Consider the following 19,862-nt stretch of genomic DNA (forward strand, 5'->3'; position numbering starts at 1 on the left):
CAAACCTTCCAGAAAAATACAGCAGATGCTACACTTACCAAAGGACAAGTCCCCCTTACTTCGCATACCCTGCAGCTGTAGAAATGTCTACACTGGAACTACAAAATGCAGCATTCAGACTCATATTAAGGAGCATGAAAGACAATGCTGGCTTAACTATCCTGAAAAATCTGCAGTAGCAGAACATGCTCTAAATAAAACTGGACATAGCATTTTATTTGAAAACACTGAAATTCTGGACAACTTGGAAGGTTACTATGTCAGTCTACATAGGGAGGCCATTGAAATCCACAAACACCAAGAAAACTTCAACAAGAAGGAAGATATTCTTGAGAGTTAACAAAACTTGGCTACTAGCATTTTAAAACACCAGAATCAAAGGCCAAGGTCATGCTAGATTCATGGACAATGGACTCCACCTAGTCACAGGGTTTGAATTCACTAAGACTCTGAATGCAAATGTGAATCACGCCCTGGACTGAAAAACCCCACCTGCAATACAATGCAGTCAACCACACCTTTGCATAACCCTTCTTACTGGACACAGTGTGTAACAGACTTCTCTCTGTGATACACCTCTGATGATGCCAGCCACAGATGCAGGCGAAACATTAGGAACAAGATCTACTAGACCATGGCCACACAGCCTGGAAAACCCACAACAACCAGTTGAATCTGGCCGTGGAAGCCTTCAACAATACAAACCATTCTTTGCTTAATCAAGGTGGGGAACAGATCAAAGGCAGTATTTATACATTCCTGTCCATTCTCTTCCAAAAACTGAATCTAGTCACTTTCAGAACATGGACATGGATACTATTTTGGAAGCTATTTGGATGCTGTTTCCAAAATAGCACTTTTAAAATTATATCCATTATAAAGCAGCCCAAATCACCAAAACAAATTGTGGTGGTTTGGTTCAGAGACATCAGAACAAACCTAATAACCTAAAAGTCATCCTTCAATGACTGTTGAGAATGATCTGTTACTATGTTCCCCCCAAAATAAGACAGGGTCTTATATTAATTTTTGTACCAAAAGATGCATTAGGGCTTATTTTCGGGGTAGGGCTGCATAGTGTTTAACCTCCCATTTGTTACCTTGCAGGCTCCTTTTTGCTTCTGGCATTCCTCTCGTTGTAAATTCAACTTTTCTTTCAAGCACTGAATTTCAGTATTCATACTTTGCTCTTTTTCTCTGTGTTCAGTTAAAAGTTCCTCTAAAAGACAAAAAATGTTAATTACACAAAACTAATTGAATTTTGTCTTAGATCTTTCTAATTTGCTGAATAGTCATCATTCCTTTTTTTAGACTCCTGGATTGTTTCTATGTCCAAAACGCATATAACAAGCGGGGTATAAAATTGTCTGCTTGTAGTCCCACCCCCAGGTTCTTTCACAATATGATTTTTAACATTCCACTGGCTTGGAACCAGTATGGTACCATCATTTTAATCTTCCTTGTAATTGTAACCAATCTTCCTTGTAACCAAGACAACTTTATGTAAGATCTGATACTATTTCTAAAGTATTAGATTTTGTATTTCTTAAACAATTTTTGATTTGGACAAAATACAATTTTTAAAACAGTACATTTTGTAAAATATCTTTTAAAATACCCAGTACAGAAGGTTGTTTGCTTTCAATAGAAATCTGGGAAAGGGATGAGTTAGCATAGCATTTTGCTAGAAGTATCTTTGAGCATATAACTACACGCACAACCCCATCTCCTGTTCAGCATCAATTTAAATACACGGGCTGACTGTATAATACCTTCATAGGAGGTAATATGGTGCTTAAATACAACTGTGTGACAAAAATAAAATGTTCTGAATCTTCATAGGGTTAATAAATCCAGTATTTTTATTATTCTGTGAGAATGAGCAATGTGATTATCTTGTAAATCAACCCTGGCTCCATTTTAGAGACAGGGAGCCAAACCAAAAATAATTTCAAGCATAGAAATATTTCAATACACAAGGCCAAAGCTGTCCTTATTAGTCCTATTGATGGCGTAGGCTAATCATGCAGCAAAATAAGACCTCTAGCTACCTGACAATAAGTTAGTATGTTGAATACTTGGCAAGCACAGGCAGAGCAAGGGGAAACTCCGCCCGGGATGCATGATTGCCACAGCTGCAGTGCGGCCTAGGCCCCGCCATGCCCTCTCCATGGCCTGGCCACACCTTTGTTGCGGCTTCACACAGGGCGTCACACCCTACCCCACCGCATTGGCACTACGCCACTGTCACCAAGTTAGGCTTTCAAGGAAAAACTACGCATGTAATCCACAGAACATCACTGCTTTATGCTAAGGTTATTAATAAATAGCCTATAAAATGTATTCCAAACCATTTAAAGGGTTGTTTCAACTATCTCACTACCTGACATGGGCAAGACTTTGTGTGCCTAAGGAGCTTTTAGTCAATCTCTTTGTGGAATCATTCATACTTAAAACAGTAAGAATGTAGATGAATTCAGATAAACAATGCTTCAAGAGATAAAACTGTCTCCTCAACTGAAATGGCCCAACCGCAGGAGTATTATACAAAGTCTACTTTAAGACCCCGGTAATATTGAATGTATTTTTGAGTCACCTTTTTGCTGTTCAAACATTTTGCATTTTTCATGCAATTCATTAATTTGTGCTGACAGCGTAGTTACTGTAAGCTGAAGAGAAGTCTGCAGTTTTTCAATTTCCTCATTCTTTGCTTCTATTATTTCCTCAAAATGGGCTATGTCCAGCTTGTATTTATCGACTAGTTCCACAGCATTGCTGTGAAGGAAAAACATGAACATACAAGTTTTATCATTAAAGCTTAAGTGAGACAGATTTGCTGAGACACAGTAAGTAATACTGTTAAATACAGAGACATGAGCACTGAAAGAAATTTTTCAAAATGGCAATGGAAATTAGTATTTTTCTTCATCTATTTGAAAATATATATAACAAGTCTTACTTTCTTTCCATTTTTAAACTCTAATTAGTCTTCCAAATTAAACTTTGGAAGAAGAAACCATGTGGACACAACAGAACAGCTGATCACGAAAGACCTCTGTATAAACTGCTGCAGCTTTTCATTTGTAATCATGGGGGGAAATCTTCAGATCTCATCTGGTAAGTTATTAGCTGAAAATTGCTGAAAATCTGATCAAACAAGGAACTGGTGGTGAGATTCACATCCCAATACACAAGCAGCAGAGAACTGTTCAAACCAGAAACTGATGTCCTGAACTACCAGCTGCTGCAGAAATTAAAGGTTTTAGTCACTGCATAGACGGAAAAGTACACAGTCCTCTCCTTTCAATTATTGATAGTGTGCCTTTCTCACTGAGATTCAAGGAGGGCACCTGTGGCTATCTGCAATCCTCTTTGTTGCTTTCCCAAGCATAGAAGCTCCTACAATGCTACCAATGCTTTTATTAAGGCCAGCATACTTATGTATTTTGAGCATCTTGATCATGGACTTGCAGCAAGGTTTGCCTTCAATTGATCCAGAGGATTTCCCCCCACAGTGTGTGCTTTAAATTTTACACTTCCCTTTCCCCTGGTTCCCCCCCCCCAATCTGCTGCTGCTCTTTCCTGTCAGCCATTCCCCCCACCTTTTGATAGGATCCTCCCCACCCTTTGCATTAGTGGACTTGCGTTAAGGCAAAATAACGCAAGCCAGACTGATTGTGTGCTCTTTCAATTTTGCCTAGTATTTACAGGTGAAACTCTAAGGCAAGGATACACTGTGTCTAAACTGCAGGTATATTTGCCTTTAGTTTCACTCACAAATAACTAGCCGAAATTGAAAAATAGCACACAATCAGACTGGCTTGTATTATTTTGCCCTTACACTAGTCCACTAATGCAAAGAGGGGGAAATCCTTTCAAATATGGAGCAGGAGGGGGAGGAAGAGAAAATGGCTGACAGGGAGGGTAGTTTTTAGCAGTAGTGTGTGGAATAAATACAACTGAAGATATTAGGGGAAAAAACAATGAGGTGGAGGAATGAAGGTGTGTTGAATTATTTCACAAGTACAAAAACTGAAGGGGAGCGAGTGAGTGAAATGAGTGGAAAGCTGTTGGATGAAATGGAGCAACAAACCCCTTTGTGGGGGAAAGGAGAACATAACTCCAGGAAGGCATAGTGTACTCTCTGAGTCACGTTCCTGGTGAAGCTTAGAAAAAAGACTGCGGTTTGCCCACATTGGGAAACTCCCACCTTTCGTTCACCTGCAGTGGCATCAGTCCAGTTGCATAATTGAAAAATTGTCCCCAAGGAAAGGTAAGCTTGGAGGGAAAAGAAGCCCCATGTGTAAATGACCACTGTCTTCTAATACTTCCAGAAAACCCATATTTATTAAGTTTGTTCCAAAAGTGTCAAAAGTAGAAAGTGGCCAACACCTGCTGTAAGTTCACAGCTGATAGCATAAAATTGTCAAAATGTAGGCGAGGAGAACACTATGGTTCCTTATCAGGTGGAAAAGTGAGGAATGAACAAGAAAAAAAGTATATTGCCTCTTTAACAAATTGAATGCCATTTACCTCTGTGCCACAAAAAACTGAATGTCCATTTCTACACATTAAGCCTGTTAAAGGAGCAAGAAATTTCTTCTCCATGTTGTTGACTATCCTGGTTATTAATGAAATAAACATTTATTTTCATGCCCTGCCCTTTTCCCCAGTCGGGACTCAAAGTGGCTTGCATCATTCTCTTGTTCGTCTTATAATCACAACAACCCTATGAGTAAGTTAGCTTGAGACGCTGTGACAAACCCAAAATCACCCAGCAAACTTTAATGGTCCAAGTAGGAATCTAAAACTGGGCGTTCCAGACACTAATCTGACATTCTTAACTACTACAACATACTAGCAGATAGGTACACTAGCAACCCAAAGCAACCCACTAGACTCAGAAACATCTGAGCAGCAGTGACGTAGGAGGTTAAGAGCTTGTGTATCTAATCTGGAGGAACCGGGTTTGATTCCCAGCTCTGCCGCCTGAGCTGTGGAGGCTTATCTGGGGAATTCAGGTTAGCCTGTACACTCCCACACATACCAGCTGGGTGACCTTGGGCTAGTCACAGCTTCTCGGAGCTCTCTCAGCCCCACCTACCTCACAGGGTGTTTGTTGTGAGGGGGGAAGGGCAAGGAGATTGTAAGCCCCTTTGAGTCTCCTGCAGGAGAGAAAGCGGGGGATATAAATCCAAACTCTTCTTCTTCATCATCATCTTTGGTGGAGAAATAGCCTTTTTATCACATTTTGCCTTTTGATCTGCTTTGGCCTCCCCGTCCCATACTACCAAAGACAGCTTCAGACCAAACAGACACCTGTCTCATTGCACTGCAAGGCAAATACAATTCAAGAGCGGATCAAAGTCTCAAAGCTCCTCCCATTCCAGCTACCACTTACAATAGTAATCTGAGATTAAGCTCTTCTTTTTCCATTGGTGAAAGTTTGAGACATAATTTATGAGTTAATAATGTCACCATCATATATGCAAGCTGTGGCTTAAAATATATCTTTTGGATGACTAGCTTAATTTATCAGTTTAACAAATGCACAGTTATGCATAATTAGGTATATTTAATCTTAAGGAAAATATTACCACAAACGTTTGAAAGGAAAAAGCCAAGTACTTTACCAGAGAAGGCTTGGTCTCAAGCTACAGAGATTGGACTTACCTCAGTTCTACAACATATTCCAAAATTTTATCTGAATCACATTTCTCTTCAGTGTACATCTCAGTTGCTATCCTAAAATAATAATAGCATAGAACTAATTTTACAGACTATTTTTAGAATATTAAGTGAATACAAAAATGAAAAAGAGCTTGCAAAAATGAATGTATGATTCAGCTATTCAATACAAGCACCAATTGGAAAATACATATGATAAAGTATTACTGAAAAAAATTGATGTTATAATTGATTTCTCTCCTAGAATACAAGGAAAATCAATTTTGTATAAGCCTCATGTGACAGAGGATATTATTTTGAATAATAAGATTTGGCACTCAAAAGGTTTTTTGAAAATACAACTTAAAATAGTTTTATTTATATTTTTATTAGCAATTCTTTATAACAGGAAAAGTAGAGTATAACAGAATAACAGAACCGAGAAGATTAAATTCAAGAGATATATTGTACTTTGAAATGTGTCAAGGAGTTTCACACACAAATGTTCGAATCTTTATTTTCTACTGAAAAGGCTTTCTCTTGCCAATCGCTGATTTGTTTCTTAAACACGTTTCTTTTACACAGTGTTTCCTTACTTGTAGGAGTTAGGAACATTAACTTACTTCCGCAGTTTCTCTCTTAAACTGGCCTGGGATCACTCACTTAAAAAGACTAAGAATAAGAGTATCTGTGTTCCAAGCTATAACCCAGGTGATCTGTTTGCACCTTATATTTATTAACTCCTTTAAGTGAATATTTCCTAATTGGAATCAGTTAAGACACTGTTCTGTAAAATGTACCAGTTTAGCAACTTGGTATGTTGCACAACCTCAGAGAAGTAGTAACACACCAACTTTTGTTGGTTTAATGCAGGGTTCAGTAATACAGTCACGAATCAAGAGAATGGTTACTACCTGTATTATTGCCTTAGCTGGCAACAAAGGCCAATTCTCATAGGCAGATAACTGGGAATATTGTGTACACATGGGATGCAGTATACCCCCACCTCCAACCACGGTGGTTAGAGCTCAGGTGCCATTATGCCAGGCTGCTCCCTTCTAGCAGCAATAGTCGTGTTGTGTGGGGGGGGGGGGCGGGGTTGGGGGAGAGGGACAAATGCAGCCATCATCTTCTCTGTTTTCTTCTTGTAGTGGCAGCAGCTCAATTTAAATACATGGCATTTAAAGAGCTACAGGGCAGAAGGGGGTCATTTGGCTCATCACCCCCTTCCAGTTAAGCTGCGGATCTTAATGTACTGGTCATGGAGATTCTGAAGGAGCTGAATCTCTTTTAGTGCAATATGAAGACAGTTTGTGGCACCCAAACTCCCTCACCAAGAACATTCTCAAAGTGATTATATGCTCAAAGCAGCAAGAAAGCAGATACCTAGTGACCTTTAATAATAGGGTGTCTAGTACTTCAAAGTTCCTACAGGCTGTCCAAGAAAGTTTGGGCTCTTCCATCCTGTTTGAAGGTATTCAGCAGGAGAGGACCCTAACCTGGAAACCGTCCTACTCCTAGCCCATCCCCCACAAAGGGAGGTAGGAGCAAAAGGTGGCTCTTTTTATCATTCAGCAAAACAACTGTCCACACTACCTGTTTGACACCCCGCCCCCCCAATATTTATAATCTGCTGCTTATTTTGGTCAAATAAATGACATTTCATGCATTAACTTACAGCTGTTCTTCCAGTTGTGCTACTTTTTCCTTTGAATGCTCTAAGGTTCTTTGGACAGTCTGCAGTTTCATCTGCATATCTTCTTGCTTAGAGACAGCTGCCTAAAAACCCAAATAAAAATTATAGCACATGGAGACTACAAATTATTCTTTATTGAACATAATCAGCAAACCTAAGCAGCTCAGTTGAGACTTAAGACCCATTTTATTCAAAGGGGCTTATTCATAAGGACTACAGCCTTAGTTTTGCCAGTAAGATGTCTAGCAATAAACTGAGAAGTTCCATTACATTCTCCACAACAGAAGTCCTACTTTAGTAGTTTCAAACTCTGCTTCATTGATACATTGAAGACAACTAAGAAAAACAGTGATTCCTTTGAAATGTGTTGTTGGAGAAGTGTTTGATGGACAGTGTAGAGTCCATCAAAAGGACACGTGGGTTCCATATTAAATCAAGCCTGAACTCTCCCTAGAAGCAAAAATGACTAAAATGAGGCCATACTTTAGTCATGTGATGAGAAAATTAAGCAATGGAAAAGACAATATCATGCTAGGAAAAATTAAAGGCAGTAGGAAAAGAGGAAGTCTCAACATGAGATGCACTGATACAATTAAAAAAGACATAGACTGCAGTTTGCGACACCTGAAGAAAGCTATTAACAATAGGATGTTGTGGAAATCATGAATGGAAAAAGAAAAACCTTCCCCATGGGAAAAAAACTCCTGGCCCCCAGTATAAGTAGATTTGTCCTCCTTGTTCCTTGTATGAGTAGATTTGATCTCAGAATCGGGGGTTTCCTCCCCTCCTCCATGTTCCTGCATACGGAGAGCTGCCATGAATTTTGAAAGCAGGTATTAGTAGTCCTCAGCTTAAAAAAATCTGGACTTTTGCTCAGGAACCTCTGAATCATCCTCCTCCCCAAACTTCTCCTTCAGAGAAGATTTCACCTTCCTCCTTCTCAGATTCACTATCAGGAGAGGGTGAGGGGTGTAGGAGAGTTATTGTGGGGGTCTTTTTAAGGCTTCCTTTGTGGGCCAAGGAGTCTCCCCCTCAGATATACCCCCCTTTGTTCGGGCTGGCTTCTCGCCTGGTGGGGGAAGAGAAGGCCTGGCTCAGACCTCTGGAGTCCAGCTCTAGGATACCTTGCTTTATGAGGTACCTAACTTTTTCCCACAAGGCATCCCTGACAAATGAGAAAAAGTCAGAAGGGAGCGGTGGGGGGTGCACTGGTGCTGTGATGGCTGCTGCATCTTCTGCACCCTGCAAAGCATCCATTGCTGGTGTGCTAGAGGGGTCATCCGAAGCTCCCACCTCCATTCATCTCCTCCTCTGAGAGAAACTCCTGAGTCTGAGCCCTTGTACATGACTCAGGTCTTCTGACCTCTAAAGCTATAAGGCGCAAAAAAGATGGGAGGGGTTTTTTTTGCTGTGGCTAGAGCCAGTGGGTGCATCGTTCTTCCTCTTCAGCACCAATGAGAGCAGGGAAAGCAAGGAGAAGAAAGGGTATGAAAGGGTTTAGAGGTTTAAATCCTAATAATTTAGGATTAGAGACAGAGAAATTAAGTGTAAATAGAAGGTAAAATAAAATAAAAGAAACAGAGTAGCTTAGGTTACCTGGCTAGCTGCTTCTCCCCCTGAGGCAGGAAAAGAACTGGGGAGCTGAGGGTGATCCCATTCCAAACAGGAAGAGGAAAAAAGATTAATTTCCTGCCTCCCCAATTGAATGGTGGAAATCACCCTCAAGATGTCCTCTAGCTCAGAGGAAAATGTACTATTTAAAGTACAGCAGACAGCAGTTTCAACCACAGTACTGTAACTGACCTTCTTTGCATGCATCAGATTCCTGAGCTTCATTAACTCCAAGCATAAATTGTTCATTTTCTTCTGTGTTCCATCTTCAGAGAACTTACAAAGAAGGAAAAAAAGATAAAATTATGCTCAAATATATATCTTCAAGTCAACTTCAAAAACCCTGTAGGTGGAACAGAATTTTAAAAGTTACACGACAAGACCCAGACAAAGAACCTATACATCTTCCAGATTACGTTTAGAGATGTTTTAGTATGTAGTTCACTTTTCAGGGAGACAAGTGGTGTTCATAAGTGTATTGTATGCAATACTGCCAAATAAATGATTACTCAGATTAGAGAGTCTAAAACAATGCCTGTTTTTGAATTATAACCACCCCCACCCCCAAACCAGCATTCAGGCATAACAAAAGACAATACCATCAAGCAATTACAAGTCCTCACTATACTAGAGCCACCAGGACTGGATGATAAAGAAGAGAGCGAGAAGAAATGCAGCCAGTTTTTATCTTCAAAGTTGAGAAAGCCTTAGGCTTGTGAAAAGACTGAACACCATTTGTCTCAACACGTCATTCACAGTCAGACATTGTTTAAAAACAATCCAAACAATAATCATGCAAACCTTCGTTTTTAACAATTCGTTGGTCCTGGTCAATTCCAGAAGCTGCTTTTCCAGAGAAGCAACAGTTGCCAAGAGAGAGGTTTTTTCCCTAATGGCAGCAGACAGCTTTGATTCCAATTTTGCAAGGTCTTCCTCAAGGGTGTGTAGTTTTTTATCCTGCTGGCCACGCTCTCCAACAAGCACACGGATCTACAATAGCACGCAAGCAATCTTTAAACTAGTGTCACAGAAAGGAATTTCCCATTCTGATAGCTGTTAAGTGTGCATAAAAGTCTTCTACCATAAATAACAAAAGCAGTTGAATTCTTGTTGTTAGTTCTTAAGTCCTCATGAACAAAGATGCAACCCTATTCTGAAACTTGCATGCAAGTTCTACTGAGCAGAGTGAAGCTACAACGTGAAGTACAACTTATGACAGATATCAGAATATAAGCAGGCAATTTAACAATTATTGCTATTTTAAGACCCCCATGTAGATATAGGCTAAATTCCTCTTGCATTGATAAATTCTTAGTTCAAAAGTTCACTTTACCTTTCATTTACCAAAGCTTCATTTCAAATAATGGGGTAGAAAGTAGGAAGGCAACTCACAAGCCTGCTGCATGACGAAAACAATAGGTGTCTTACATCAGTTAAGCATAGCCTGACTAGCCCAGGCTCATCAGTTTGGAAGTTAAATAGAATTGGCCATGCTTTGTACTTGGATGAGAGACCCATCAGGTTAGACCAGAGCTGCTAGACAGAAAAACCTCCTCTGCTCACCTTAAAAAACCATGAGGGGCTGCCAAAGTCTGTTGTGACTTAAAAGCACTGAATTATTTACCGGTAATTTGTATCAGTTAAACTAGAAAAAGCTGATGGCTGAAACATACTTCAGAAGAATAGAAGAAAGTCATAATATCCAGGGATCTGTCTTTCTGTTCTTAGGCTGCTACATGAAGTAGCACAGTAGCTTCCAACAAAAGACATGATGGTTGACTTGATACAGCGTGAACTGGTTTAAATCCTGTTGTGTCACTGACTAATTTTAATAGAATTAATCATTTTGGATGTCCATGTGGACATTGTAAGTTAGCAGCAATCCACTTAAATAAGCCTCTTAGAAAGATGCAGTGCACCTACCTCTTTTTCCAGTTCTTTCTGCTTTCTCAAGTCTTTCATCAGGGTCAAATCCTTTTCTGGCTTTATTCCTGAGCTGGTTGGCTTCACATTAAGAGAGGCAAAGAAACACATTTGTTAAAGCAGTTGCAATTTGATTTACCTAATCCTAATGGTAAAAACTAAGCTAACATTTTGAGTTACCATAATGCAGCTTGTACAAATGAAGAAGAGTTGTATTTATATCCCACTTTCTCTCCTATAGGAGACTCAAAGGGCCTTACAAACTCCTTTCCCTTCTCCCCTCACAACAAACACCCTGTGAGGTAGGTGGGGCAGAGAGAGCTCAGAAGAACTGTGACTAGCAGTTCTGGAGTGTACAGTCTAATCTGAATTCCCCAGATAAGCCTCCACAGCTCAGGCGGCAGAGTGGGGAATCAAACCCGGTTCCTCCAGATTGGAGTACACCTACTCTTAACCACTATGCCACTGCTGCTCCTTTTAAAGCACCCTCCCATTTTACTTATTATTTTTGATAGAAAGATATTTTTACACAACGCTGGAACTTGTAGAAATTGTTTTATTTGGTCTATGGACCAACCAAATTCATTAAAAGAGTATACTGGAAATTCTTGTTTCTCTTCTGAGCTCCCTCTAGGACAGTGGTGGCGAACCTAAGGCACATATGCCAGAGGTGGCACTCAGAACCCTCTCTGTGGGCACGCACGCACAGAGTTCTTCGTGGGGGGGCGAGAAGAACTAAAATGTGATCCTGGGAGTAAGCTTGGTTGATGGCAATGGGGCTTGCTTCTGAGTAAACCCTCCTAGGGTCATGATTCATCATTCGAAGCCTTGCACGGTTGCTTCACCAAGCTTACTCACGAGTAACACGCACCTCAGAGCCAACCGTTTTTTCTAAACTAAAACCTTAGTATTCAGGTTAAATTGCTGTGTTGGCACTTTGCGATAAGTGGATTTTGGGTTGCAATTTGGGCACTCGGTTTCGAAAAGGTTCGCCTTCACTGGTCTAGGAGGCTAAATGGAATCTGAAGCACATTCCAGTGATAGGAAAAAATCAAGAAGTAACATTCCATAGTATTGAAAATATAAATTTGTGAAAGTTGGTCTGGTGGAGTGATTCCCCAATTGTGAACGCATTACCACTGAGAATGCCATTGTGAACACACAGTCAAAACAGAAGATTCATCCTGGGTGATTCCAGTGGCATAACTAGGCAAACTGGAGCCCTGGGCAAAACCTGAGTTTGATGCCCCCCAGGCGCGTGCCCAATGCAACGCGCACCCCCCTTGTAGGTACGCCCAGTGGCGTATCTAGGCAAACTGGAGTTTGGCGCCCCCCATGGGCAGCCACCCTCCCCCACTGTGACCAAGCAATGATTTTTTACACCAGGTTGTGTAACATTATAGAACATTATAGAACATGCCCCAACTCATAAATCTGAGCACAGCAATGGGCCATGCCACGCAGCAGAAATCATTTTTTGAAAACTTTTTCAAAATGCTTTCAAAATGTTTTATTACTGCTATGAAAACATTTTATGGTGTTGTATTCAGTACCCCCAATTGGGGGAAACAGCATCACTTTCAATGATTCAAAGGAGAATTTGGGCTCCTTAGTTTAAACAAATGATGCTGGAATCCACCCCCAAACAGCATCATTTTCAATGGTGTTTAAACTAGGGAGCCCAGATTCTCCTTTTAAATCCACCTTAAAGGGAGAATCTGGGGTTCCCAGTTTAAACAACATTGGAAGTGATGCTATTTTGGGGTTGATTCTCCCCCACCCTGAAACAGCATCACTTGCAATGTTTAAACTGGGGACCTCAGATTCTCCCTTTAAATCTATGTCAAAGGTGGGGGGATTTAAAAGGAAAATCTGGGGAAATTTGGGAGGTGCTTGCTGGCAGGGGTGCAATTGTTAAGCTAGCAGCACCAAACTTTCAGGGTATCTTTAGGAGACTCCCCTAATGATACCACCCAAGTTTGGTGAAGTTTGGTTTAGGGGGTCCAAAGTTATGGACCCTCAAAGGTGTAGCCCCCATCTTCTGTTATCTCCCATTGGAAACAATGGATGATGGGGCACCCCCTTTGGGAGTCCATAGCTTTGGACCCCCTGGACCAAACTTCACAAAACCTGGGTGGTGTCAGTAAAGGATTCTCCTGATGATACCACCCAGGTTTGGTGAAGTTTGGTTCAGGGGGTCCAAAGTTATCGACCTTCAAAGGTGTAGCCTCATCTCCTATTAGCTCCCATTGGAAACAATGGGGGATGGGGCACCCCCTTTGGGAGTCCATAACTTTGGACTCCCTGAACCAAACCTCACCAAACCTGGGTGATAACATCAGGAGAGTCTCCCAAAACATCCCTGTAATTTTGGTGCTGCTAGCCTAAAAACTGTGCCCTCTGCAGCCAAAAATGGAAAAACACTGAAAATACAAAAAATCCCACAAACAAACCTGCGCCCCCCCACAGGGCTGCGCCCAGGGCAACTGCCCACTTTGCCCAATGGGAGGAACGCCTCTGGGTGATTCTGCATATTTTTCTTCCAATTCACTTATTCCCCCCCATCCCCCATATACTGCTTGAAGAATTTTTGCTGGCATTAAAATCAATCACAGGTATATCATAGAAGTGTTATAGCAATCTACCTACCACCATTTTTTTAAAAAAGCCCACTATGCTGCGGGGAGGGGGTGAATAGTGAATGCAAGAAGACTAGGAGAGAAAATGGTATCAGATGTGGCAGAGAAATATGGACGTCCAAACATCCCTGTTTGTATTATGAAAAACTGGCTTTGACACCAATATTTGCAAAATCCTAAGTTCTGGAGATGTTGGAGCAAGCTCTGGGAACCCTGGCAGGAAAGAGGAAGAGCACAGAGGGACAATGACTTCATGTTGCTACTTCAACAAATAAACAAAAAAACCACTCCTGTTTGAGAGCCAGGAAAGAGCAAGACCACTCTTGAAAGCAGTCTCAGAATTGTAGTTAGGCAAATTAAACTCTCCAAATGCCATGTTCTGTGAAAATTTGAATTTTTAAAAACCTCATTAACAGTTGAAACTCATTTATAACTGTACTCAGGTTTGTCTTCCCAGATTCACCTGTAAGCTTGGCTAGTATTTAGTGTTAGACGTCTTAAATGTTTCTATGTTATGATAGAAGAAGCTAGATCTGAACACGAAAACAGTTTCTGTAACTTGATACTTGATCAGAAGAAATGTCATTTTACACATGTATATGTTTTAAATACTCAAGTATGAATCTTACTTTGGAACCAAGAGACTGCATTTTTCTTGCAGTAGCTGGGGAAGGTAGAGGTTTCATGTTGTTGGGTTTCTGCTGAATTCCTATGTCCCCTGTTAAGAAAACAAAGATTTCTCTGGAATGTCTGGTTAGAAAACTTTTTATTGCTCTTTCCCAATTAATTTAAAATAGACTGCTGAAGAAACACACAGAATCAAGTATAAAAGGAAAGATATTATTTACTATCTATATCAATAAAGTCTACACAAGGTATAATCAGAGCTCCTTCCTCTGAGAGACACCAAGCATCATGCTGTTACATCAGCCTTTTATAGACAAAGATTTTTTTTTAAAGCATATATCACAATACAGTCCCTCCCCCATACATACTCCTATCAAATGTTTTAATACTCCTTCATTATTCATTTTGAAATCCTCATATTTCTCAGAGACAGCTCTCCATTCCACCATATTAGTTTAATATATAACTGGTCTCTCTCTCCCAACACAAAGCTGCATTCCCCCCACCCCCCCACCCCCATCAAAGAAGGCAGCTAGTTAAGACACTTGGTTTATGTATCAAGATGACAACTCCTGCATTCCAGGTTCACAGAGAGACGTCTCCAAAGTGTATCTCCCCTTTAGAATAATAGAGGAATGTAAAACCACAGACAGTCTATTCAATATAAAAACTTTAAAACGGTTACAAAAATTATTTTGTTTGCATTGTAATTATACTGAGCTACATCTAATGTGAGTGCTTTCATATATTCCTAAGTAATTATTCCAATATTAATTAAAATATAAAAACATAATTACAATGGTATTTTAAACTGAAATTCCTTCAGCCTTTGACCTATTTCTCCTTAATGCACATGTCTACCTTCATAGCCCATTAATCTAAATTATGTAGGCTTCTAAAAACATATGAAATACACAATTGATGATTTAAAATATGTAAAAGCTAAAACTATATTTTTAAAAGATACAATATCCATTTCTAAAATCCTTCTCTCTCGCATTCCTTCCAAAGAAGCTCTAACCTTTGACACATATGCCTGGTGCCTCACATTCCATACTTAGCTGTTCTCATCTGCTTCTACTGGCATAAAGAGAGAGGAACCAACTTTCCATTGATTATATTGGTTCTACATATTCTCTTATACATTTAATATCAAATATATATATTTTATGCATAATCTCCCATTGTCACAGGAATGAGTTTAATACACTGCGTAAATTTGGAATTAGATTTAGAAAATGCCTGTATTGTTGATAGTTGGATGCAATCCATATTGTGATTAAGTGCATAAACTGGATTTCAATGACTACATTAGAATCTAAACTCTGCTTTAATTATTTCAAGCAGGATAAGTAAATAAAGAATACTGTCATCGATTTTTTTCCCCTTTTAAATGAAATATGCCATAGAATACTGGAAAAATATGGCACAGTTTATACTTCATCTCAGGGGGATCACAAAATGCTTCTAATTCTGTCTTTTATTATGAGAAATTTAAAATTATTAACTAAGATACTAACCTCCTCACATTTTTACTTGCTCTCTAAAGGCAGAGCACAAGGAACACTGTTCCTCACCAACATGTCAGCCAACCTTTGATTGCAGGAAGAAGTATTAGCTAGATATGACTACCTGAGAACAAATTTGCTTGCAATCAAGCACTGTCATTAACCCCATACAAAGGAGGGGGGAGCAGTCTGTGGGAGCGGCATGCAGCTGCACTGGCAAATTTGCCCTCCCCCCGGGCACTTAACTTGGTGAGGGGGATGCAGCGCCAATATAACGTGGCATTCCCTAGTCACCTTAGCGAGAGGGTGTGCCTCTCTCTCACTCAAGCATCTGCTAATTGCCTGTGCCATGAGAGACATTTTTCTTTACAAAATTTCTAACTGACAGAACAGCTCTTACTCAGTAACTTTTTACAGAACAAAAATTTTAGTAACATGGAGAGGATGTGTAAGAAATTTCTATTTCAGTTTTCCCATGTATATTTTTTCTAAGAAGCTGTCTAAATAGATTTTTGCTACTCTTGCATAGCACTTGTCTGTTACGCAGGGCAGTATCTCTGAAAGAAAAATGAAATAACCTGTTTTTATGTCATGAACTAAATAAAGAAATGGCACCAGAGGTTTTTAAAGTTAAAACCAGAAATTGAAAGATTGTATTTACAGGAACAAGTTTAAAAGAGCTAAACTGGCAAAGGGTTAAGGAAATACACACACACACACAAAGCAAGCAAGCAAGCCTTTATTGGCATAGAACAAAGCAAGCAAGCTGGTTTTAGAGAGGCTACTATGTACAAGATTTGGTTTGGTAACTTTTTCAGTTGATACAAATTGTGGGGATGGGCCATAGGTCTAAAAATTGTATTTGATATTAACGAAAAATGGATATATAGAACCAAGGATTGAAAAAGGTTTGCTCTCTAGAAAAGGCTAGCATGTCAGCAGTTACACACTGATCATGCAGGCAAAGGAAATATATCTATAAGATCTTGTCACTAAGGGCTAAAAGACGTGACAGAAGACATATTTTATAGCCTTGTTTTTCAGAACTAGATATATGGGATGCCAACGTGAAATAAACATAACAATAAAGAAATCAACTGTTAGAATAGAAAGAATTTGATTAGTTAATTGAAAATGTGTTTTTTTATATTTTAATGAACACTGAAATTATGAGAGATTTATATATACTTGTATTTTACTATAATTCTATTCTACTAGAATCACATAGTATATTTATCAAAATCATTTTTAACCTTTTAAAGTGAATTAGGGTATGTGAAATCTTTCATCCTGTGTAAGAGAACTGACAAACTTAGGAATGTTGGAAAACTGGTTATCTTTGAAAACCCAAAAGACAGAATTCAGTTTATTGCAGCCCTTTGCATATGGGCAGGGAGACATGAGCAGAGGACATGCAGCTTTAGTGTGACACGAAAGAAATAGGCAGGCCAGCCAATCAGATTTTAATGCTCATGCAGAAAACATGTGTATGGGGAAAATGATTGTATGCGTTACTATGCAAGTAAGATTATATGACGTATGTACTCTTTGTATCTATAAAAATGAAGTCTTTTTCTGGTTAAGGTGTGTCTCTCGAGAGAGCACCCTGTGTGTGAAATACCTATTTGTGCACAGTAAAATCTATCTTCTTTTTGCTTAAAACTTTGATTCTTGGGTTTCTTTCCTTGAAAGTCTTTATAAAACCCCATTTCACAGGACCATACACTGGGGTGTGGCCTGACAAAATTACCGACAAACCAGTATCTTTGTTCCTTCCTGATGATTCTGACACTAGACAAAATAAATCTGTTACTTCAATATACTGTATATACTCGAGTATAAGTCGAATATAAGTCGAGGCACCTAATTTTACCACAAAACTGGGAAACTTATTGACGCGAGTATAAGTCTAGGGTGGGAAATGCAGCAGGTATGGGTAAATTTCAAAAATAAAATAGATACCAATAAAATTCATGAAGGTATCTCACTGGTTGTTAGAAAAGTATAAGCCATGGGGGGCTTTTTCAGCATTAAAATGTGCTGAAAAAGTCGACTTATACTCTAGTATAAATGGTAGCTGTTATGGAGTTCTGTTTGGCTATCTAGCTCTTTTTCTAAAAAATCTTACTTTTCATCTCAGATAAGTACTACATACACAGTTCCTTCAACACTAACACAAAGACAAACTCTTCCTTTGAGTATCTCTCTCATATGGTGCTTATCATAAAAGGATAGCCACTCTCCTTGAGAAATCTCCAATCCTCTCTAACACCCCTTCTCTCAGAAACTTAACTGCTTCATATCTGAGTAGGGTTCTTCTCAGAAAAAAAACGAAGCTACTGATGTGATTAATCAGTGTTAATTTATTATGTTTAATTCCAGGAACTCTGGTACAGATTCCTTTACTGAACTCTGCCCTTCCTGGCACTTAATTCGGAGAAACACAGCCCACTCTGAACTGGCCCTCCACTTCCAGAGAACACAGCTACCTCCGAACTACTATTCACTCTGGCCCCCAAAACAGCACTCCCACCCCCCAAAACTCCTTGTTTTCAGGTTTTATAATGCTGTGCAGCTCTCACAGCCAATTCCATGGAGTACTAAGTTAACCCTTCAGGCTCTGAACATTCCACTGACTGTATAAATCTAAGTGTTGTATCAATTACAGCCAGCGTCCCAGCTGCCAGTGTAGTGGGGGTGGGAGCCAACATTATGTGGGCAGACGGCACCACAGAGTTATACCACCAAAAAGAGTGGCATATCTATTAAGCCCAGTGGGGGCTTCTCAGTAGTGGGGAGGCTTTTTCACCTTTCCAGCCTCCCTGCGCCGCTGGAAAGCCTGTATGGGAGCAGCATAGACTTGCTCTGGGGATGGGGCTGTGCCTTTGTTACATCTCCCTGCTGATCTTTACTCACGTGTCTCCCCGCTCCCCCCACAAATCATGATATGGTGTGTTTTTTCTTTTACAATGAAAACAAGAGCTCTGATCTGGATACAGCCCAACATGATATATAGTAATAAGTGTTTTAAAAACAAAAGGAAAAAAGAAAGAACAAAAGAAAACAGAAAAATATGTTTAGTACTAGAAGCTTGATGATTAGGCATTGTGAAGGCACAACAAAACAAATATTAATGATAAACGGAATTAGCATTGCAATAAACATTAAGCATAAGCCTCACTCACAAACAGAACACAATCCGAGTTGACACTGAAACAAACTGCAGCTAGTTTCCAAGTAAATGTACATAAGACTGCAGCTTGAGTAAAAAAAACACTTCATAATATGTAGATATCCAAGATTAATCATACCTGATCAAAAACACAAGGAGAGATATGAACCAATGCTTTACATGCACAGATTACAAGCCCACTGGTATTATTAAGAAAACAGAAAAAGCAGCTAAATGGTTATTTATTTATTGGGAATATTGGCCACCTTTGCCATTTCATTTTTGGATGACTTACCCATCTGCTTTGTAAATCGTTGAGACTTATCAAAAGACACAGGTCCTTTTGACATGTCTGCAGATTTGACATCATAAGAGCCTGGTGGTGGGGCACAAGCTGAGGGGGAAGGAAATTGAGTATTCACCAGAGTTAGAGATTTAGTTACAAATGTTTCAACATTACATTTATGGATAAGATACAGTTATAATTAGCAAATCTTTGTGTTCCTACATTGCTTTCTTAATTTATTTTTGTAAAGCTTTTATTTATTTAAAACATTTAGACCTTACTTTTCTACTTTTGTTAATTGGAATGGTGTCAGGAATGTTCTCACACAACTGCTACAAGTAACTACTTAATAGGACTCAAGACATCATTGCTAACGAATAATAAACATATTGGGTTGCCAATCTTCAAGTGGGGCCTCGAGGCCTCCCTAAATTAAAACAGATTTTCAGAAAAAAAACACACGGTTTTGGAAGGCTCCACCTTTTTCCCAGCCTCTGCACTCGCCAAGCCCTCCAGGAATTTCCAAAACCAAAATTGACTAGAGGTTTGATTGTTTTAAACATAAAGCTGGGAATCCTGAGAGTCTATCACATATTGTTACAAATGTGCAAAGATATTCAGCTGCGGAATAACAGGGAAATCTGTGGTGGTGTATAAGGGAGGAACGGCTGTTCCTAGGATCCAGGGCAAGGCAATTCTGGGGACCTTACTATGGAGAAGCCGTATTGCTACT

The 19,862-nt window shown here is 39.6% G+C and overlaps 1 protein-coding gene across 2 annotated transcripts in view; it reads right to left on the minus strand.

Moving 5' to 3' along the window:
• The window catches only part of HMMR (hyaluronan mediated motility receptor), a 33,341-nt gene that overhangs the window by 9,727 nt on the left and 3,752 nt on the right, over positions 1-19,862 (minus strand). The window contains exons 2-10 of one of the 2 annotated variants that reach the window (XM_048490475.1): positions 19,139-19,237; positions 14,166-14,254; positions 10,898-10,978; positions 9,776-9,964; positions 9,167-9,250; positions 7,346-7,446; positions 5,674-5,745; positions 2,597-2,775; positions 1,101-1,219 (exon numbers count right to left, since the gene is read on the minus strand). In XM_048490475.1, the coding sequence (XP_048346432.1) occupies positions 1,101-1,219; positions 2,597-2,775; positions 5,674-5,745; positions 7,346-7,446; positions 9,167-9,250; positions 9,776-9,964; positions 10,898-10,978; positions 14,166-14,254; positions 19,139-19,237 (1,013 nt within the window). The remainder of the gene's footprint in view (positions 1-1,100; positions 1,220-2,596; positions 2,776-5,673; positions 5,746-7,345; positions 7,447-9,166; positions 9,251-9,775; positions 9,965-10,897; positions 10,979-14,165; positions 14,255-19,138; positions 19,238-19,862) is intronic. The other variant, XM_048490476.1, reaches the window with a different exon arrangement.

The sequence above is a fragment of the Sphaerodactylus townsendi genome, linkage group LG03 (genome assembly GCF_021028975.2).
Source record: "Sphaerodactylus townsendi isolate TG3544 linkage group LG03, MPM_Stown_v2.3, whole genome shotgun sequence".
Classification (NCBI taxonomy): Eukaryota; Metazoa; Chordata; class Lepidosauria; order Squamata; family Sphaerodactylidae; genus Sphaerodactylus; species Sphaerodactylus townsendi.